Here is a 23601-nt window from a genome sequence, read left to right on the forward strand (position 1 = left end):
TTGGTATAGAAATTCACACAAAGTGTCCCAGTGGACATATCCATTCAAGCACACTATTGCTTCACAACTCCAATGTTCTACATTAGCAGAAGCTTTGTTATGTTAGATGACTGGTAGATAGCACCAACCATTCTGCCACACATTTTTTGCCTGAAATGTGGTAAAATTCTCCTTACCATGTAGCAAAATGAAACAGACATATTACTCCAAGGTGACATTATTATTATTATTATTTATTTATATAGCACCATCAATGTACATGGTGCTGTACAGAGTAAAACAGTAAATAGCAAGACCCTGCCGCATAGGCTTACAATCTAATAAAATCATAGTAAAACAATAAGGAGGGGAAGAGAATGCCAACAGGTACAGGGAAGGGTAAGCAGGCACAGGGTAGGGAAAAACTAACAGTAGAAAGTAACAGTAGAAGTCTGCACAACATCAAGTTTTAAAAGCTTTAGGAAAAAGAAAAGTTTTTAGTTGAGCTTTAAAAGCTGTGGTTGAACTTGTAGTTCTCAAATGTTCTGGAAGAGCGTTCCAGGCGTAAGGGGCAGCAGACGAAAATGGACGAAGCCGAGCAAGGGAAGTAGAGGCCCTTGGGCAGGCGAGAAACTTGGCATCAGAGGAGCGAAGAGCACGAGCGGGGCAATAGTGTGAGATGAGAGAGGAGAGACAGCACTCAGCAGGTGGTAGTTTGATCTTCTGCATGCGTCTATTCCCTGGCTCTGTCAAGTTCTTTTCCTTGAGATGACGGGCACATCTACACCATAGGGTGTAGAGGGAGGGAGGGGGAGGATCGCAGACTTGCCGGCTTCTACGATCGTCCCCCAGTGTCTAGATGGCCACACGACATCTGGAAGGATGTCACAGCCTCCATTTTTTAAAACAAAAAACCGATGGAGAAGAGCACACTTGCACTCCAACGCAAAAGTAAGTTTTTTAAAAAACCAACGACCTCACTCTCGATGGGCACGGGCTGCCACTGTGCAGCTCCATGCCCATTTCAAGTGCCCCGCTACTCGCGGGGAGGATGGGACTACCCGGGAGCAGCAGCCACACGGCCCGTGCTCCACAGGATGATCCCAGGACCACAGAAAAGTAGGGTTTTCCACTGTTCCCTATATCCCGGGAAAGTCCTTGCTCATCCCGGGTTGCCCTCAGGATCCGCTGTGCGTCATGTGGATGCACACGGACAATCCAAGGACTACCCTGGGATGTAGGGCCAATGTCCCTCTGAAACTTTGTCCTATAAGACCAGAATTCAGTTGTAGTAACACATTGGTTATTAATCAAATATTATGACTTCATGTATTACCTGCCAACACACCTCAAAACTATTTTCTTGCAATAGTTGAAACCCACTGTTTGCCAGTGACCCCTCTTCCAGGATGAGCCCAACCACCAAGCAACCAAAATGGCCACTTCAGGCACCACATTTAGGGTGCAGCACACTGACCTGAATAAGCGCTCTGCCTAGCTAGCCTGGGAGAAAAGCTGTGTATATCACCAGAACTATAGGCAATATTTTCTTGGGGGTGGTAAGAGACCGTCGAATTTAGGATGTGTATCAATTCTACTACACATGAAGACTGATGATGACATGGAACTGCTTCTGGATTGATGTTTTGTAAGTTTGCAGGAGTAGCCGTGGTAAAAGCTGGCTTGTAAGTTCAGCTGGCAGCTTCTCTTTCATCAAGCAACAGATGTGTCTCCCTCTCATGTGCATTCACAAAGCTTCATCCCACGTACCTGTTTCCCTCGAATTATCCCCTACAGCCCTAAGTTGGCGTCTGTTGTTGTTGCTAAATCACACCCCGGGCAGCAGTGCTCCCAAGATCCTTTGCAAAGGGTTTAAGGGGGGAAATGTAGAAAAATCATAAAACATCAACGGATGATCCAATCCGATTCAAATTTTGTATGCTTAAAGCTCTCCTTAATATCTATTACTGTGCCAATTTTGATGTCTTTATCTTTAAAGCTTATGCAGATGTAAGCATTTGTTTAATTTTCTTTAAACACATCAAATCCTGCTCCTGCGCCCCCAGTGGCCACTCAGAAAACAACAAATGATTCGCTCGGAAACTACTAGCAAAATACCTCGATTCTTTTCCCTTTATAGCACAATTAAAGCAGGGTGCATGGGAGTATTTCACAGTCAAAGCAGATTATAAACTGGAAAACTTCAGAGTACTTCACAATAAAAGCAGATTAAACCCTTAGACACTGTTTGGATCTTGTTCCCGGAATTGCTCTGTTTTGGACTTTTCTACTGCTGACTTTCCTTTGTCAGATCATCATCTAGTTTCTTTCATGATTACTCATAATCCTCCTCCTTCACATCCTGTTTCTCGCTCTTGTCGTGACTTGCAATCTATCAATTATGAGGCTTTTTCTCAGTCTCTAGCCTCCTCTCTTCCTTCTGTCTTTTTGGCTGTCTCCTTGGACTCAGCTGTCTCCTTCTTTAATTCCTCCTTATCTTCAACTCTTGATAATCTTGCTCCATCTACAACTTGGATAGTTCGCCCTTCTCAACCCCAACCGTGGCTCACCTCTTTCATCCGCTACTTTCGCTCTTGTTCCCGGGCTGCTGAACGCCTTTGGCGTAGGACCAGGGACTGGGCGGGCTTTGTCCATTACAAATTTGTTCTCTCCTCTTTCTCTTCTGCTATTTCATTGGCCAAACAGCAGTATTACTCAATGTTGATCCAGTCAAATGCTATGCATCCTCAGCAGCTCTTTGCATCCTTCAATTCTCTTCTGAAGCCTAATCCACCATCTCTCCCTGCCTCTCTGTCTGCTAATAACTTTGCCTCTTTTTTCAATGCTAAAATCCAAACTATTCGCTCTGATCTGGCCAGCTCTGCTCCTCTTCCAGTTCCTGTTTCTCATCTGTCAGTTCCTCCTGCAAACTTCTCTGCATTTCCTTCGGTCTCAGCTGATGAACTGTCTACAATACTGCGCTCTTCGAAGACTTCCACTTGTTCTCGTGATCCGATTCCTTCTCGGGTCTTTATTAATCTTATCCCTGCTATCCTCCCTTCCTTGCTTCATATTATTAATTTTTCTTTGTCCTCTGGTTCATTTCCTTCTGCTTTTAAACATGCTACAGTCTCTCCTATTCTCAAGAAACCTACTCTTGATATGCTATCTCTGTCTATCTACCGACCTGTCTCTTTGTTGCCTTTTGTTTCAAAGATCCTGAAGCGTGTGGTCTACTCTCGTTGTCTTGATTTTCTTTCTAGTAAGTCTGCTCTGGATCCTTTTCAATCTGGATTCCGTCCTTTGCATTCCACTGAAACAGCCCTTACTAAGATTACCAATGATCTTCTTATTGCCAAGTCTAAAGGCCTTTATTCCGTTCTTATTCTCCTTGACCTAACTGCAGCCTTTGACACGGTTGATCACGATCTTCTTTTAGATTCCCTTCATGACCTCGGATTTTGTGGCTCTGTCTATAACTGGTTTGCCTCCTATCTAGTGGGTCGCTCTTTCAGCGTGTTGGCTAATGGCAGCTCGTCTTCTTCTTTTCCCCTTTCAGTAGGGGTTCCGCAAGGCTCGGTGCTTGGCCCGTTGTTGTTTTCTTTATACATGTTGCCCTTGGGTAATCTTATTCAATCTCATGGCCTCCAATATCATCTGTACGCCGATGATACACAACTATATCTTTCATCTCCGGATCTTTCTCCTGATGTTCACGATCGTATCTCAGCATGTCTTTCAGATATCTCAGCTTGGTTGCTTCATCGTCGTTTGAAACTTAATATGGCAAAGACTGAATTGCTTGTTTTTCCTCCTAAACCTTCTCCTCATCTCTCATTCCCTCTTACTGTCAATAATGTTACACTTACTCCAGTCAAGGAAGCTCGTAGTCTTGGCTTTATATTTGATTCCTCGCTCTCCTTTATTCCTCATATTGAGACAGTAGCTAAATCCTGTCATTTTTTCCTGTATAATATTGCCAGGATTCAATCATTTTTGTCTGTCTCTTCTGCCAAGACTCTTGTTCATACATTGGTTATTTCTCGGTTGGACTACTGCAACCTTCTTCTCACTGGCCTTCCTTCTTCTCACATCAGTTCGTTGGTTTCTGTTCACCACTCTGCTGCTAAGATCATCTTCTTGGCTCACCGCTCTGACCATGTTACTCCACTTCTGAAATCTCTTCATTGGCTTCCAATTCACTTCAGAATCCAATATAAACTTCTCCTGTTGACCTACAAAGCTTTTCACTGTCTAGCTCCTTCCTATCTTTCCTCTCTCATCTCACACTATTGCCCCGCTCGTGCTCTTCGCTCCTCTGATGCCATGTTTCTCACCTGCCCAAGGGTCTCTACTTCCCTTGCTCGGCTTCGTCCATTTTCTTCGGCAGCCCCTTATGCCTGGAACACTCTTCCAGAACATTTGAGAACTACAAGTTCAATTGCAGCTTTTAAAGCTCAGCTAAAAACTTTTCTTTTTCCTAAAGCTTTTAAAACTTGATTTTGCTCTGACTTTTATACTGCCTGTTTGGTGCATTCTCTTCCCCTCCTTATTGTTTTATTATGATGTAAGCCTATGCGGCAGGGTCTTGCTATTTATTGTTTTACTCTGTACAGCACCATGTACATTGATGGTGCTAAATAAATAAATAAATAAATAAATAAATAATAATATGCTGGAAAACTTCGGAGTCCTTTGCACGCAATTCGCAGTGATTGCACAGTATAACGCTGGTGTGATAAAGCTCACAGTCAGCTTGCTTGAGAGGTGGTTGTCCTTGGTGTAGTTAGTTATCTTATCTAACAGTGAGTTGGTAATAGGTTTGTATGGAGTCTTTGTTATCTCTTTTACAACTTTTGCATTACAAATTGCAGTCTAGAATCTGGGAAACCTTTTGATATCTGGAAAATAACTGCATGTATTTTTTTTAAAGAAAACTAATTGGGAACAGCTACAGTGTTCATGATGCAGTTTTAATGAAGGTGTTATTTTGCCTTCTGAGAGTTTTGATGCATCAATATAGCTACTCATTTTTTATCTACTTTGCTGTGTATTTTTTACAAAAGACAGCAACTCTGAGGAAAACCCCAACTAATGATAGAACAAATAATGCATTATGTTTCCAGGTGAAGGAGCTGTATTCATTTTTAAAAAAATATTTCTCTGCCTGTTTTATCACAAGCCTTGTGGATCATAGCATGGAAGAAGATACAATTCTCTGGAATAAGTTAAAAATGACTCTTAGCATGTGCAGGGAAGTGATGTCTAGCTGATCTATCCTCTCGTCTGTAAGTCCTTCTCCCTAATCCCTAGTGTGTATGGAGACTCTTATGAGTTACTCAGCGGTAAGGAAATAGAGGTGCATCCATCTATTCTTTTCATTTATTTGGAGTTGAGGCTAGAGCAATTACAGGCTAGTGATTTTCCTCTCATTATATGCAAGTGGAAACACTACCCATATATCTAGGATCAGACAAAATAACTAAGTATTGCCCGTTTATGTGCTCCACAAAGAATTGTAGCCCATCTTCAATAGGCTACAGACTTTGTTCCAGTGTAACTGCTAAGGATTTTCCATTGTAACATCCACCGCTCAAGGGGTATAGAGTTTGTTATTTTTTCAGTACTGAGCAATATATTTGGAGTTGGAAAGGAATTGGTTCTTGACCCAGATTGCTTTTGCTACCTACCCTGCTGACATGGTTTAACTGACATGCTCAAGTCAGCTGGAGCTGTTTGGTCTAAGCACCTTTCTGTGAATGTAAGAAGAGCTCTACTGGCATTCTGTTTCCAACTGTTGGTCATTAAGACATTTCTGGGAAGCACAAAAGCAAAGTGTCACAGTTATGATGTTTTGTGGCACATAGTTTCAGACTGATTTGCTTGAGTTGAAATATAGCAAATCAGGTGAGATTCCCCACATTAGTCTGTAAGATAGGGAGGGTATGTGTGAATATGTGGGGTACATTCCTTGGATACCTACAAATCCAATCACTTTCACCAGCTTGCCCAGAGCAGCTTCCCTTTTTACAAAAGCCTCAACAAGCTTTGAAGAAGAAGCAAAAGAGATCAATCTCTGACATCCTCAGGAGGTGAAACACATCCTGATCCCACGCACAAATCCAGAGCGTCTTACCTCTCTAGAAGTCAAATGGGAAATGCAGCAGGACCCAGCCACTCCAAATGCAGCAGGACACTGTGGTGACTGGTGTCTGAGCTGCTGAAGTGGAGAAGAAAAGGGTTCCCTCCCCTTATTTATTTTATTTTCATTCCAGTTCTCTGGTTAAAAGCACACAAACTGTGCTTTTAAGATATAATAAAAATGCATCGAAGGCACAATCCTCTGCATGTTTAGACAGAAAAAGTCCTCCAACTCCCGGCATTCTGCAGCAAGTCATGGTTGGCTAGAGAGTGCTAGGAGTTGTAGGGTGGGTTTTTTTTCTTATTAAACATGCATAGGATTTCACCCTTATGGACAGTACAAAAGGCATTAAAAACGGCTGCACTAAAAACATATTTGTTTAGAAGCAGATGTCCCTAAAAGCAGCAGATTGTTAAGTATTAAAAGCTTGTTGAAATAAAAAGTTTTCAATAGATGCCTAAAAAAAAAATGCAAGGAGTGTATTTTGTCTACAATACAAAGTCAGCTGTGCTAGCTCATAAGGAAAAAAGAGTGAGGAGGAGATAGGAAGGAAAAAGCTAACCTGATCTTGAAATCATGGTCAGAATTTTAAAATGCAATAGGGAAAGAGTTGCAGACTTAAATGGATAAGCCTCTTCTTCAGCCTTCCTTCCCCAGCCTGGCACCCTCCAGATGTTTTGGACTGCAACTTCTAGCATTCCTTACTGTTGGCCATGCCGGCTGGGGCTGATAGAAGTTGAAATCCAAAACATCCGGAAAGTACAACGTTCAGGAAGTTTGCTTGACTAGGCATCACGTTATGCAGGTTTCACAGTTTACTATGGAACCAGTTACCTAGGGAGGTTGTGGGCTCTCCCACACTAGAGGCATTCAAGAGGCAGCTGGACAACCATCTGTCAGGGATGCTTTAGGGTGGATTCCTGCATTGAGCAGGGGTTGGACTCGATGGCCTTGTACGCCCCTTCCAACTCTACTATTCTATGATTCTATGTTTCATAGCCAAAACTATGGAATGCCTTCTGGCTAATTCCCCATTTTTTAAAATACAAAAACCAATAGTTGCCTGGCTTTGAGAAGACCATGTCTAATCTCATGTAATCTTAAGGATGGAGATCACCGCCTCTGACTTACTTTAAAATTTGGGCATGTTTGTACAGGAGTAAACAGTCTTTGAGGAAACTTAGTCCTAGGCTATTAAAGGCTTTTAACGCCAACACTAGTGTTAAATTGACCATGGGGAGTGGGGGGGAAGCAGCATCCATTGTATGTGAAGGAAGAAACCACTCAGTTTTCAAGTAGCTGAGCCTGGCATACCTCAATTGAGCACTGCCTGAAGGGAAAACAATTGGGAATGGGGATGAGAGAGAGAGAGAAGGAGAAGGAGAGAAGGAGCAAAGCAGAACACACCAATGAAAACAGGATCCTTCATATAACAGATATTTATGTCTCCAGGCCTAGATCTACACTATTGCTTTATAGCAGTATTGAAGTGCACTGATAACTGTTGGGTTCCTTACACATTCCATATGCTGCTTTCATAGACCCTGTTCAGACAGTATGCTAAGTCACAGTGGTTAAGCATTTTGAGCTAAACATTATGGCTTAGCGTGTCGTGTGAACCATTCCTAATCATGGTGGCTACTTAACCACAGTTTAAACACACTCACTAACCATTTGCTGCAAAGGGATTAGCGGCTTAATCATGTTTGAACAGGCCCATAGTGCTGTTTCCAGCTTTTTATTCCATATTTTCCAAAATATTGCAACTAATGTCATTTTGTGGCCTACAAAGTATAAATGCGCAAGAGGGATATAGTGTTACCATGATGGAATCGTAATGGTTTGGCACAAGGTGTAGGTCTGGCGCAGGTCTTCCTCCAACCTGAGTTACACAAAGATGTTTGCACACTTTCTATTTACCGTCCATTCGTTGATTTCATTCTCATTTATATGCTCCCTTATTTGCTAGAAAATAAGCAAGGCAGCGCACAACAATATAAAACAAAAACTTAAAACAATAAGCAACATTAAAAACAGTAAAACACAGGAACTACATTCAAAAGGCTAAATTAAAAAGATGTATCTTCACATCCTTTCTAAAAACCAAGAGGGTGGGATGCCAGTCATAGTACTTTAGGAAGCAGATTCCGCACTTTGGGAGTGATACAGAAGAAAGCTCTTCCATGTGTGCCTAACAGACAACTCTCCGTGGGTAATGGTGCCCTCAAGAGAGCCTCTCCTACAGGTCTTATTAACCAGACAGGTTCATAGTGAGACAGGCAATCCCTTAGATAGTCAGGTCCTAAGCTGTTTAGGGTTTTAAAAGCTAAGACCAATACCTTGAGTTGAGCCCAGTGCCAACCAGTTCAGGTCTTGCAAGGTAAGTGTTTTATGGCCACAATACCATGCACTGATTAGCAGCCTAGCTCCTGCATGAAACTTCCTTCAGGGGTAGCCCCACGTAGAGTGCCTTGCACAAAAACAGGAAGGGGGGAATAATTTTTAAAAAGAGATCTGACTGAGATCGCAATTGGCATTGGAAAGATGAGATTGGCAGGGGTGAAGGGAGTGGGTGACAGGCCCCCCACAGTGCCATTTGGGCACTATTGCTGGCAAGGGTAAAAGGGCACAGACAGTGGCTTGACCATAATTGCAAATGGTGATCATGGCTCTGCTGGGCAACAGCAGCAGGGGGTTCTGCCACTCTTGCTGAATCGCTCACTGCCTGATGCCTTTTACCCACAATGGGTTGGCATGTCTGGTTCAGGCAATATGCCAACCCATTGTTAGTAAAACACCCTCTACTGAAGACTGTGAGTTCTGAGAATGGGTTATTTGGAAAAATTACCAAGCCTGAGAAGAGCAGTTCAGGTTCAGACGACATGCTAACCAACGATGGTTTGTTCCGGAAAGCAAATCAGCGTTGGTTGGCGTGTTGTGTCAACCCAGTCAATGAAGCTGTTCACTCACAACACGTTCACCCATACTCAGTAGTTGAATGTGGATTGTTTTGAAACGTGGACTGTTTGTTGAACCATGAGTTAGCGTCTTATTTGAACACAGCCAGAGTGGTTTGTTAACTATGCAGCGTGGCTTGTTAACCACCCTGAACAACCCAACAACAAACTCTGGGTTCTCAAGGTGGCTTGTTTGAGGAAAACAAGCCAACCTGCATGGTTAACAAGTCAGCCTGGCTGATTCCCAAGCTCAACTGGAGTGTGGTTTAGTGTGTTATGTGAACAACCTCAATGAGTGAATATTTGCACCCTCTTTCACAGCAATACTCAAAGTTACAATGGAGGAGAATGCTTTGTGTCACTGCAAAATTCATGAAAAGTGCCCCTCCTTTTGGCTAAGCTGGTTTTGTACATTACTTCCTAGGGCTCGAGCAGTCATTGCTTCTCTGAGATATATATTTATATTAAGCCCTTTGTCCCTTTAGAAAAGTTTAGTGGAGGAAGTGGCTTGTGGTAAACGAGGGTTGTTCCTCGCATGATTTTGAGGGAGATAACATATCGCCTCACTTTTTCCCCATCTATGAAATATTTATAGCTTTAAACTTTTCCACATCTATCCTGGGCTGTATTTCCTCATTAAGAATTTTATAGATTTACCCTTCAAGTCAGCTAGTTGATGACTTCTGCATAGGTTGGGCTGATCCTGCAATGCATTTTTATGTACTGTGGTTAAGAATAACCATGCAGTGCACACAGTGCAATCTCTGTGTTAGAATAAATTGTTCAAACTAAGCAGATTTGCATGTTTCTGGTTTTGCACAACTCAGCTTTCAATATGGAGGCTGTCGAATAATTTTGGGCTTTTTTGTCAGTGATTGGAGGCAGGGGGTAATGGAAGAAGGAAAAGACTTTGTGATAGGGCATTGTACATAATGGACCTGGATAATGGACAATAATCACCCATGACGGAGGGGAATGCTGGTCTTAAAGACTGCTTTTATTTCCAGACCTGACCTCCAGCTGGACATCAGGAAAAACTTCCTGACTGTTAGAGCAGTACGACAATGGAATCAGTTGCCTGGTGAGGTTGTGGCCTCTCCCACACTAGAGGTCTTCAAGAGGCAGCTGGACAACCATCTGTCAGGGATGCTTTAGGGTGGATTCCTGCATTGAGCAGGGGGTTGGACTCGATGGCCTTGTAGGCCCCTTCCAACTCTGCTATTCTATGATTCTATGATTCTATACCAACCAAACGAAAACCAGTTTCTAAAGGACTTTGGTCATTCTCTAGATTAGCCACATGGAGGCTTAAATGGGGAGGAGCAACGCAAGAGGGGATAAGACTCCATACATTTCCAAAATAGTATTAGGCGACAGAAAGATGTCCTACCGCCGCAAACCCATCCCAAAAACCTGTTGCTTAATGGGAGATGTGGCCGTGTATTCCCCACATGCTGTCAGTGAATCCTAGCAGAAGAGAGTAGCAGGCAGGTGCTAGACTGAAAGGGAAGTATTTGCCCTATGGCATCCTTCAGAATCAGTTTCCCCTGCCTACAATCTAGTAAGGGGTTGGCCTTGGAGGATGTGCACCCTCTGGTCCACATCTTCCAGCCCAATTCCCTCCTTCTGGAAGGATGCTTTAAACTACAAGGAGACCTTTTGTGATGTCTAAATCTGGCAGGGTGGTTTCAGCATTGACCAGAGATCATTACGATCCTGTCATGGTAACGTTATATCCCTCTTGTGCATTTATACCTCATAGGACACACCATGACATTTGGTGCGGTATTTTAGATAATGTGGAATAAAAAGCAGGAAATAACACTATGAAAGTGGTATATGGAATGTGTGATGTGTTATAAGTGCACTTCAATATCACTATAAAGCAGTAGAGTAGATCTATCCCATGGTTTGTTCAAAAGGGCGACCGAGTCGCCCGGCAAGAGCAGCGAAAAGTCCAACCACTCCTTGCCATCTTGGTTGCCGAACTCTGCCTGACAACAGTGTGTGCTCCTGCCACTTCTGCCCCTCCTCATAGAATCATAGAATAGTAGAGTTGGAAGGGGCCATCAAGCCCCTGCTCATTGCAGGAATCTACCCTAAAGCATCCCTGACAGATGGCTGTCCAGCTGCCTCTTGAAGGCCTCTAGTGTGGGAGAGCCCACAACCACTTCCTGTTGCTTTGTTTGGTGCTTCATTTGACAATGATCAGCTTTTCCCCCTTATGAGCCAAGGCGTCTCCGTTTCTAGCAGAATTATGTGTGTAGGCATGATGGACTTATCCCTGGGTGAGTACAGGGTGGCTCCAATTTGGGACCATGGTGATTTGAGAGGGGATTTAAGTTTCCCCTGTTCCTGTTTTTATGCCGGGGGGGGGGGGGGGGGCGGGAGTTCGAAAACAAAACAAAAATCTCAAAACGCATGCATGAGGAGGGGATTTTCCATAGTCCTGAATTGGAAGAGGCACGTTGCTTGTCCCCAGCTGTGAGGAGCAGCCAAGGATGCCTTTTTAAAAAAAGAATTGAAGGGCAGCCAAAAACTTTTTTAAAAATCGCATGCTGGGGTTGGAAGGGAAGGCTTTTACTTGTATTGCTCAGAAAACTCTTTGCAGCTCTTTGCCAGAGGGTGGAGAAGGAGAAGGAGATGAAGGAGGGTGAATGAAAGCGACTTCTCTGGCTGGTGCAGCAAAAGGTTTCACAAACACACGCGCACACACACACATACTTGGTTTAACTCGTTATTTCTCACAAAAGTCTTTGCAGGTAGCAATCAGACAGGTGGGGGAGAGAGTGGAAAAGTTTCTCCCTGGAGCCAACAAGGGCAAAACCCATCCAGCACTGAAAGCGGACTAATACTAAAAAGGCTGCTAATTAGCAAAGCTACAAAGGCTCTCGGGATACATACTGGGAGCAGGTGGGTGACTGAGGGGGAAAGAAAGCATGGCAAGCTGCAGAATGCCTGATCGTTTGTTGGGAGTAACATGGGTGGGTCAGCAAGCAAACAACCACCCCACTGTGGCTTATTTCAGCATGGGTTGTCATGACATGCAGACCAGCCCATTTTGTCCTTTCTAAGCTTTTTTTATCCTGGTTACTCATAATTAGCAAGTGGGAATTGACCTATCGTTGAGGCTGTAGAAGTATAGATTTAGAACAAGTGGCATATGTACAGAGGGAATCAGCGTCAGCATGTATATTTTTGAAGGATAAATAACCTGGGTTCTCAAGAACTATGAGCCTTTTTAAAGTATCAGATTAAGAACATTTGGAGTAAATGTTTAGGTAATGCAGTGCACAGTGTAGCCCAGTTGTTTCAAAACTTAAACGTTCTTTCTGCTCTCTCATAACTCCTGCATGTGGCAATCTCTCACATGCCCAGGGACCTGGAAACGATGTGTGGGAGAAGCAAGTTTCATTATAGTCCTGCGCTTCCACATCCAGCATGGTGCTGGAAGTGGAAAACGTCTTAGATCATACACTGGCATGTGACTCATCATAGCTTAATATCTTATCAGGCTGTTAGATGACATGTTAGGATGCAGCACATTGAAGAAGCAATTAACGGAGAGGGGAAGTAATCCAGAAATTGGAGTAAAAACAAACGTGAAGGTCATACAGTGGTATACAAAGCTTAACAGCCTCTGTTCTGGCCTGGCTGTCTTTACAGTAGTCTCTTGCATCTGAATTTCACCAGTGGTTGCTTACAAACTAAATTCACTTAACATTGATTGATGACGCGTTCAGAAGTTTCAGGTATCGGAGGCTGCGGCTTCCATTTGATGGCAGTTCTTTCTCTCCAAATAACAAAAGAGAAGTTGACCTTGGTGTCTGAAGAGTCAGCTTTTCTTTCAAAGTCACTTTTTTAAAAACGGTATTTTTAGTGGTCCTGTTCAGTTGGCTTTTGACTCCACAGAGAGGCTTGGCTTGGCTTACATTTTTCAGAGAAGATGTTCTGAAATACCTCTGTTCCGTCCGATGAGAAACCAAAGCACCAGTGCAATCCAGTAAATGTCTTCAGATGGGAGGCTTTATCTATTCCCTTCATCTGAAATTAATAAGAATGCAAAACTTCCATTGGCTAGAATGTACATGCTTGCCCCCCCCCCCGCATAGTTTTTTGTACATTTATAACTCAAAGACTTGAATGGGAATATTCATTCAGTTGTCTTGTGTTGACAATCCCCACGCAGGGAGGTAGTGTACAGAGTTTCCTTTTCCTGCTCACTGCTTGGCCTAGGATATCTTGGCATGGTAACAATGGTGTCTACTAGTGTTGGAAAGGGGAACAACAAAGGGAGGTGGGGAAACTCTCCTTACTCTCTGTATTGTGGCCCATGCCAGACATCCCAGGATCTGATGTGCAAACAAAACTGGTAGAAGGGAAATCAAAAGAGCAAGAAGAAAATCAGCAACCCTGCACATGTCTCACTCTTCCCCCATTGTAACATTTTATTTATTATCATATTTTTATAAAGGTTTACCAGTGTAGGAACTGTTTTTTGACCATGTGCACATTTGGCAATTTGAGAAACTGCCCTGGGTACCACCGCATAGTAGCTGCCATGGGGGTGAGGGTGGCAAAGAACAAATAACCTCCTGAAAAGACTTGAGTACAAGGCAGAGGAGGCGCCTGGGCCTCAGCACAGTTCCTTTGAACCCACAGTTTTCGACATCAACAGAAACCTATTTCACAGCAAGTGAAAATGCTGCTAGTAAGAAAATGTGTTATTTTTTAAAAAAGAAAAAGTGGGAAGGGTAGGGGCACCCTTGTAGGTGCTAAGAAAGGTGTCCACAGATGCATTGGTGTATGCAGGCACCATGTTGGCTAACCTCGCACTACACCAAGTGGGTCTAATACCAAGCTTAGCATCAATAGATGCCTGCTGTTTTTGCCTCCCATTTTGCTTTTCCTGCTTCTTATCCATATGAGATGTCCCAAACCTTAAAAATTTGAACTGAATGTTGATAGCAGCAAGTTGGCAGGTCCGGGAGGGGAAGTGAATTATTTCCTGCATGAGAGGCCAGTGGTGCTTCCAGGGCCGTGGGAGGGAGAGGCTTTCAGTATTTGCCTCCAGTCAGGTTTCCCTCCCACACCTTGGAATAACTGAATCAATAGAAAGTCGAGTGAAAATTGAAATACATCTTTTTCAATATTCAGTCTCATCTGGCATATTCCAGCCATCCCCAACCTCATGCTCTTCAGATGTCTTGGACTACAACTCCCATCAGCTCCCGTAAGCATGGCCAATGGCCAGGAATGCTAAGAGTTGTAGTCCAACACCTCTGAAGGGCACCAGGTTAGGGAAATTAGCCATGTAGCATATTCTGTTCAGCCTTTCATTTATCTGTGATGAACCTTGTGTATTTTTCCATTTATTTGCTGCCTCACTTGAAGCTGTAATAATTAAGTTACCTGCCAGTACTTGTTTTCAACTGGTTTTACGTCCTCTATGTAACCTAGAAGAAATGTTAGTGATGGTAACGGTAATTATTTTCTGGTAATTCTTCTCTTAATCTCAGCAATTTTCTTCCAAGGCACTTGAGTTTGCATAAATGTCTACATTCATAGGAAAGTCATCTGCTCTGAATGAAGCATATCCCCCCAAGATGGATCTGTCATTAACCTATTCATTTTGAGTATTTTTAAAGGATTTAAATACCAATTATATTGAACTTTAAAAATGATTTTTCCTTAAAGCAGTAGAAATTGAGATTTTAAGTTCATTGGCAACAAAAGTTTCCCACATACTATCATTATATCATCTAGCTTTTAAACCGTGCATTTTTGCTTTTGTTCTTTCTTCCCTCAGTCATTAAACCCCCAACTTATTTTAGGTAGTAATCCTTTATTAGTATTCTGTAATTTTGAAATTAATTTATCAAATCAGGTTAGTTGTCTGTTCACTGCATATTCTCTAACAAGATAATTTAACATATGTCTTAATTGAAAATATTAAAGCTATTGAATTCTATTAAGTAGTCTCATGCAGATTTCTCTATTGTGCAAGACTTGAACATCTTTTTTCCCCCTCCCAAAAAAAAGAGGTTGGATCCAGATTTAAGCTGGATCAACTGTGTTGGCACAGGTAGACTTCCCTGCCTTCCCACAGCAGCCCTTGAGTCCTCAGAAAATGCTACACTGAGCCAGAATGTGCTAAATGGGTGAACTGTAGTGTAAGAGAGAGGCGGGGATCCCCCAAAATCTGGCAAAAAGACTTTCTACAAGCAGAGACATTCCTCTCATGGAAGGCAGATCCTGGATCCAATCCCTGATATTTTACAAAAAACTGCATTTTCCCATGGTATCCAATTTCTAAAACTTGTCAATCCTTGATCATAGTAATTTTAATAAGAGATGCTTTGGGAACAATATCCATACTCAACTGGAGCTGAATCTTTACGTGCTCATAAGGAAAGAGTAAATCATAGGCTTATCAATGGTGCCTAATGGACACCTAGTCTTATTACCCCATAATAAAGCCAGGATCTCCAAACCATATTATTCTTGTATTGAAAGTCATTGTTCAGGCGGTAAAAAAAACATATTGAATGTCCTCGCAACTGGAATGCTATATATATTTTTAAATTAGGAGTTTTCATACGCCCTCTCATATTGTTTTGATATGATGTCTTGTGGGCTACTCTGGCCCTTTTAACTTTAGCTGATTTAAAATACAAATTAAAAAAATCTTCTCCCATAATTCTAGCTTTCCCCTTGCAATAGATTAAGCCAGAAACAAAAACAATAATTTGAGGATTAGATTCATTTTCACTGAAGCAGTTCTTGCCGTCCAAAAAAGCTTAAGTTTAGAGCAGCTTGAAATAATCTTGTCGTGAAGTCATACACAACCTAGAAAATGATAGGGTTCAAGCTGAAATGAAGAGGGCACAGAATATGGTTATAGAACACCACTGCTCAATTTGTGTTGGTGTGGTAGGTCATATCACACCTGTCCTGAAACAGCTACAGAAGCAATCAGCATGTCTCCAGGCCCAATTCAGGATTGTGGCTTTGACCTACATAGCCTGAAATGGTCTAGTTCAGCCTTCCTCAACCTGGGGCGCTCCAGATGTGTTGGACTACAACTGGCTGGGGCATTCTGGGAGATGCAGTCCAACACATCTGGAGCGCCCCAGGTTGAGGAAGGCTGGTCTAGTTCCTGGCTATCCTAGGAAGTGCCTACTCCCATATAAACCTCCCTGTACTTTAAGATTAGCGACATCAGCCCTGCTTCAAGTTCCATCATTTTTGGAAGCAACATTAGCCTCCTCAAGCAGAAGGGCCTTCTGAATTGGTGCTCCAGAGATGGAATGGCTTTTCGTGAATTGGGTATTTGGATCCACCCCCTTTTGAAATTCTGCAAGGAAGTTAAGGCATCTTTGTTTTACTTGCTAGTTCATATATGGTTAGGCTGTGTATTTTGGATATGTTTTATTGTTTTAGGGTGCTTTCAGGCAGACGATTATTTGCACTACTGATTAAAAAACATTGTGCTTCTGTTAAAAAACAACAACAAAGCTTTCTGAATAAAAAAAATGAAAATAAATTTAAACTAAGGGCACTTCCAGAAGAGACTTTCGTTGTGCAGTTGCTCTGCCTCATTGATGGAATTTTACAAGGGGATCCAGACTTTGGCGTCTTCCACTTGTAACCGTCCCATATTTCCCCACTGTTTCCTCTATCGTTTTTCCCCCAACAAAAGCATCCATTAAGGAGGAAAAGACAGAGAAAGCAGTGGGAAAATGTGGGAGGTTTACAAATGGAAGATGATGTCTGGGACACTGGGATGCCACCACCTCACACAAGGCTTTGACACACACACCTCCCTCAGACTAAGCACCACCACTTAAATACCCAAGGAAGGGGTAAAAAGAAAAGTATCACCTTTCCCTTATAGCAGAGGGAAAAGGTAAGGAGATTTGGAAAAGACTTTTCTGTGAATATAGCAGGCTGAAGGTTTAATGTAACGTGTTTATTTATGAACCAATAGAGCAGGGGACACAGCCAAACTGACACGTGGTTTTATGGTAGCAAAATAAAGAAAATGTTTATTGTTGTTTACAGTTCTTAGTTCCTTCATATTCTATTCAAATCCTGCCTATTCTTAAGAATACGTAGTAACAAATCTAATAATAACCATCCTTCGTCCCTATGATCTTATTTTCACTCACTCTTCACACGACTCCTGACAAGAACACACACAGCTAAACACATCTACCCTCCAAACCCCATCACCAACTGAACCCCTCAGACCACTCAGCTCCCCCATATATAGACTCCTCCCCCTTTCCACCGCAGCCACACCCACTCAGTCCAACATTCCGCGCTCTCTAAACATACTCACGCAGACATACCTAAGGGAATAGAAACGTGGGTAACGCCACAGACCCCCTTGTCAAATGCCATCAATGAGTCAGGGCAAACTGCACAATAGAAATCTCTTCTACAAGCACCCTTAGTTTTAATTTATTTTCATTTTTTATTGAGAAGAGCTTTGTTTTGTTTCTTAACAGTAGCACAATGTCTTTTAATTGATAGGGAAAATCGTCCCTTGTCTGAAAGCATTCCAAAACAAAATATATCCAAAACCAACAGCAGCAGGTAGTTGTGATTTGTTTTTATTTTTTATGGAGAAGAGCTTTGTTTTGTTTTAATGAAAAATGGTAAATGAATTCAGTAAATAAAAAACCCTATCAACTGCAGTCACCTGCACATAACGTCTGTTGTGTAATTGCTACATTGGGAAAGGGATGAAAATATCCGCTGCACCACTGATTTGGTTTCAGCTAATTATTTGGAAATGATTTCAGTGAAAATCTAAGTGTCAATATAGTGCAGTGGATTAGACATTGCTCCGAGCTCCATGGATAAAAGACATGCAAATAGGAGAAATACAGCTGATAAATCTTTTGTTAAGAAGGTTATAAGTAGTGACTTACCTGCGAAGAATTGCATTCAAGCAACAAGGCTGTGAAAATTTTCAAAAGTTGGCTGTTTCTCTCTCTCCAACTACAAGTGTGACTAACATAGGTTTGTGGGGACAAGCAGGTTACTACAGATTGCAGTGAGCTAATTAATTTGGAAGACAGACTTGGCACATACTCTTCAGTAGCAGCCATCCTTATTTAGCAAATAGTCTCAGTGTGGTGGTGTCATTTTCCGGGGAAAGAATTTCTGTTTGACTGATCTAGGTGTGTTGTGGAGCACAGTGAAAGGATAATGCAGTCGGAGGTTAAGTGTTTCTTTTTCATTTCAAGATTCTTTACTTAAACACTTCTTTTTTGTGTCTGTATATTTTCTCCATGCAGGTTGCAAAATAAAGGCATTGAGAGCCAAGACGAATACGTATATCAAGACCCCTGTCCGTGGAGAAGAACCCATTTTTGTGGTCACTGGGCGCAAAGAAGACGTAGCCATGGCCAAAAGGGAAATTCTTTCTGCTGCTGAACATTTCTCCATGATAAGAGCTTCACGCAACAAAAATGGCCCAGCCTTGGGAGGGCTGCCTTGTAACCCCAACCTGCCAGGCCAAACTACAGTCCAAGTCAGGGTGCCTTACCGTGTCGTCGGGCTGGTGGTCGGCCCGAAAGGCGCTACGATCAAAAGAATTCAGCAGCAGACTCATACCTACATAGTTACTCCCAGTAGAGACAAGGAGCCAGTCTTCGAAGTTACCGGCATGCCTGAAAACGTAGATCGTGCTCGTGAAGAGATAGAAATGCACATCGCCATGCGCACTGGAAACTACATTGAACTGAATGAAGAAAATGATTTCCATTACAACGGTACGGATGTGAGCTTCGAAGGAGGGAACCTGGCATCTGCCTGGCTTACTTCCAACCCAGTACCTCCTCCAAGCCGCACCAGGATGATTTCTAATTACAGAAATGACAGTTCCAGTTCTTTAGGAAGTGGCTCCACCGATTCCTACTTTGGAAGCAATAGGTTGGCTGACTTCAGCCCAACAAGTCCATTCAGCACAGGCAATTTTTGGTTTGGAGAAACGTTGCCTTCCGTAGGTGTAGAGGATCTTGCAGTAGACTCACCTGCATACGACTCCTTGCCAACACCTTCTCAAACCATCTGGACACCATTTGAACCCGTTAACCCACTCTCCAGTTTTGGTAGTGAACCTGCTAGCAACACGAAGGCTCCGCGGAGAGGGAGTCAGCCATCTACCCCTCGTCTGTCGCCCACGTTTCCTGAAACCTTAGAACACCCACTGGCAAGGAGAGTAAGAAGTGATCCACCCAGCACAGTCAACCAGGTTGGCCTTCCAATCTACATCCCTGCTTTTTCTAACGGTACCAACAGCTACTCTTCTTCCAATGGCGGTTCCACATCTAGTTCCCCTCCGGAGCTGAGACGGAAGCACGACTGCGTGATATGCTTTGAGAATGAAGTAATCGCTGCCCTGGTTCCGTGTGGTCACAACCTCTTCTGCATGGAATGTGCCAACAAGATCTGTGAAAAAGAAGCACCATCGTGTCCAGTTTGCCAGGCAGCTGTTACTCAGGCGATTCAGATTCACTCGTAAATATATAGAGATATTATATATGGACTTTAAAAACTCTTAATGGCTTGGATGTAATGGTACCCCCTAAGTAAACTTATAATGAACTCAAGACTGTTATTGGGCTTTCTTGAGATTAGGCTAACGTTGTTTGAAAGGCATGTACTCTTTTCCAAAATGGCTTGTATAGTTAACACTAAGCCTAGCTGATCTTTCTCCATTTTGGTTGCAGCTGTGACACCTGTAGCAAAGTTTTTCGGGAATGAAACTGTGACATGGTAGGAGCATCAGGCACTTAGATCAGTTTCGGAACAAAATAGAGCACGAGTATTCACGGCTTTCCCGACGATCTTGACTATAAATTGGTGGCAATGGTCATGACAATGAAAAGCCTGGTACAGCCCCGAACGTAGAAACTGTCAGTTAAGGGGGAAGGGTACAAAGGATTATCAATATATCAAACACACTTCCAATGCTGCCTTCTTTACACTGCCAGATTTTCAAAACAGGTTTGGGGGCGCTTTTTTCCCTCTTTACAACATAGGCTTAACTTATCTAATGTTGCAAATAATTTTATGATGCACAAATTGATTTCCTGACATTCAGTGTGTAGTGTAGCGGTATTTTTTAATCAATGAGATCATTGTTCATAGTGGACAGAAGGGGGCAAAATGGTATGAATTTGACCACCTTCTCATCCAATATGCAAATGGGGCGTCTTAAGAAAATCAGGAATGTGTGGGTCTTCCATTGCTGAAGTGTGGGAACGTCTGCCTTGCCCTCGATCAGTGCTGAGGGTTCGCAGGAGCACCAATGCATGCACAGAGTTCCCTCACTAGTAGCAACTTCCCCCGTTCATTTCAAGGAAGGAAGGCAATCTTCTATATTGCTTTGTATGTGTGGATTGGCTCTCTCCCTTGAAAGGAAGAGAGGCCTCTGTTTTTTCATTGGAGCACTATGCATGCATCAGAGCACACATAGAATTAATAATGTTAAGAACTGTGGTGTTCCCATACTGAGGGCAATCTACCAAGTCCCCCTCCCCACCGCCCCACTCCATCCCCATCTGCTTCTGTGGAGCATACATCAGGTGGGGGGACAGCTGTCGGTTTTATGCACCCCTTATATCTGACGGCAAGGATGCTAACATTCCATTGGCTAGTTTGATCAAGCTGTTCTTAAATTAACTATTTTAGAGAATATCAAGAGTTCAAAAATGTGAATCATTTTTATCTTTCAACCATACTTGCACATTATGTGAAACATATATTTTATTTTTAGTAACGTAAGGGGGGAAAAAGGAGTCACATCCACTCTCCAGTATCAGTCATGAAAGCGGCAGTGATTGTGACCCAGTAAGCGGTTTATCTCATTTCAAAATCATACATCCCTGTCTCAAGGAAAAATGGACTTCTCTGGTTTTGTTTTCTTTCTTTTCTTTTCTTTTCTTTACCTTTCAACCTGTAGATGTTTCTCACTTCTTCACCCTCAGAATGTTCCCAAATCTGTGCTGGCATTTGAAAAAAGAACACTCAGAAGTTCTGATGAATTTATTTTTTTATTTCTCTCTCTCTCTCTCTCTCTCCTTCCCTATTTTTTTTTTTTTTTTGAGCAATGTTTTCCCAAGCTGAAACAGATTTTTTTTTCTCAGTATAACAAATGTGTATTGAACTAGTAAATATACAGAAATCTTTATTTTTTATTTCCACTTGAAAGAGTTACATTTCGTATATAAAAAAAAAAAGTTTACAGATAACGGTTTTTATTTTATGTGTTTTTTTTTTCCGGTATAAAAGTTGCCTTGATGGCATATTATTGTTATTATTATTACATTATGAGATGGATAACTTTAACGCTAGCAGCTTGTAGGATAGTTTAAATGTCAGTATTGAAACCTTAATCTTTAGCTGCAGTCTTGTAGATATGAACAAACTCGTTCACCAAGCATGTATTTTGTATTCTCTTGCATTGTACACTGCAACTAATCAGCCAAGGAATCAAGAGACATTAGGTGCGTGTACTGTTTCTATAAACCACAGACTCAAGAATGACAAAGCTCTCAATATAGTTTAGTATTTGCTAATTTTACTACACTCTTTTTGTTATGTATATGTAGGGAGGTCATAGGGATTATAAATTCAATTTGAGTAAAGTTTAAAAAAAACATATATTTTATGATAAAGGGCCTTTAACTTATGATGGCCAAAGCACTGATATTATATATTTGCTGTAAAGAGAATTATAAGAGTTTTATTTTTCTGATATTAAAAGTTACTTAATAAAGACTTGTTTCCATTAACTCGAATGTTTTCTTGACTTTGCTGTTTTCATGGGTTGTAGTTTTCAGGCAGCTTATTGCTTCCGATGGCTTTTTTTCCAGGACTAGATGGAATGCTTGTGCCACTGCGTCAGCTCAGCCGATCAAAACCAGATGCTTTGCTGCTACAAGTACAATAGCCAATACAGATGAGCCTTGTTCATGGCTTACCCGTATGTAGCGCACTCATCGAAGAAGGAGCAGGGGTCTCCCAACCCATGGATGTGTGAAGAGGGACTCCTTCATGTGAGCAGCTGCTCAGGAGTAGGGCTTCCCCTTCCAATGTCCGTGCTCAACATGCAGATGTTGGGGGCAGCTCCAACAGTGCAGCTCCACTCTTCCTGTGCATAAGTGCCCTATATGCAAGTAGTACATGAATAACATTGAAGAGTGCAACTGAACCATCTGTCAGGTATGCATTGAGCAGGGGGTTGGACTCGATGGCCTTGTAGGCCCCTTCCAATTCTACTATGATTCTATGAACAAATGGGCTGATAAATGGGCTTGATTTGGCAGATTATGCATCTTCTTAGTTTATTTTAAGATAGAAAATAGGGGGGGGGTGTTCAGGGTCACAGTAGAAAAGCTCCAGTGTGGGCCAAGATATAATTTCAGAAATGCAGAAAATGTAATTCCAGAATTAAAATAGAAACTTTTCTTTCCAGACTCATGAGATTGAATGTATGGGATGGCATCGTGGTTATGAGTGTGGGAGGCGGCCTTTGTTAAAAGTTCGTAATGGGGCTGAACACCCTATCTGGACCTCTGGCCTCTTGAGTACTTAGCAAAACGGACATCATTTGCTACTTCTGTATTATTATTATAGATGAATGCTAGACTGCAATTTCTGGCTATAAATAAAATCAGGGGGGCCAGAAACATAAGGTGCTTAAATAAGTGTACTTAAAGAAGCTAAATGGCACCAATCCATCCTCTATATTTTAGAGTGGGGTGAGGGGTGATACGGAGGACATGTTTCCAATTTGTACAGGGCCCAGAGAAATTATGCTTGGCCACTGAGACCTGTGTTGCAATGTAACACTTAAGAATTCACATGATTGGATATTGTTTCTGCCCCCAAAATACCCTGCACACAGAAAATTAGATAACAAAAAGAAGGGTTCCAGTCTATCTGTTCCCTGTGTGTTGAAAACTAGATGGCAGGGGGACTTTGGGGCGTAACAAACCTGACACAGGGTTGCCACCTCTTAGTATTGAAAGCAGATGATCCCAGTGCAAATCAAGGTTCCAAACAGAATAGGAATTGCTTCACTATAGAAATGGAAGATGGGTCAAAAAGCCATGGCTATTCAGATATATGTCTGGAAGAAATGTGGGAAATTATCCCGCAATTGACTCATTGGATAGAGGACCACGTTTTAAATGTAGATGCTGAAATCCAAATGTGTTCGTTGTTAATTGGTTCAATAACCCATGTAAGAGGAAAAATGCTTTATGGCATTTGGAGATGTGGAAATGGAGGATGGAAGGGTAACTTGCCTAAGGCTATTTTGGGGTGAATTGGGATTTGAATCTAGATCTTACACTGGATTTGGAACTGAATTTATCCATTAGGTCAAGCTAGCCCTTACTAGTCATACATACACATGACCATCTACCTCTGGCAGCCCAATGGGAAGGAACATCAAGCACCCACTCACCAGTGATGCTGGTTGTTTTCTTTAGGATCCTG

General features: G+C 42.2%; 1 protein-coding gene across 1 annotated transcript in view; it reads left to right on the top strand.

The window, feature by feature from the left end:
- MEX3C (mex-3 RNA binding family member C) overlaps nt 1-21890 on the top strand; it is a 61088-nt gene extending 39198 nt beyond the window's left edge. The window contains exon 2 of the mRNA XM_063128248.1: nt 18387-21890. Within this exon, the coding sequence (XP_062984318.1) occupies nt 18387-19615 (1229 nt within the window). The 3' untranslated portion in view covers nt 19616-21890. The remainder of the gene's footprint in view (nt 1-18386) is intronic.
- Nucleotides 21891-23601: the final 1711 nt, after the last annotated feature.

This window comes from Elgaria multicarinata, chromosome 6 (assembly GCF_023053635.1).
Source record: "Elgaria multicarinata webbii isolate HBS135686 ecotype San Diego chromosome 6, rElgMul1.1.pri, whole genome shotgun sequence".
NCBI classification, from domain to species: Eukaryota; Metazoa; Chordata; class Lepidosauria; order Squamata; family Anguidae; genus Elgaria; species Elgaria multicarinata.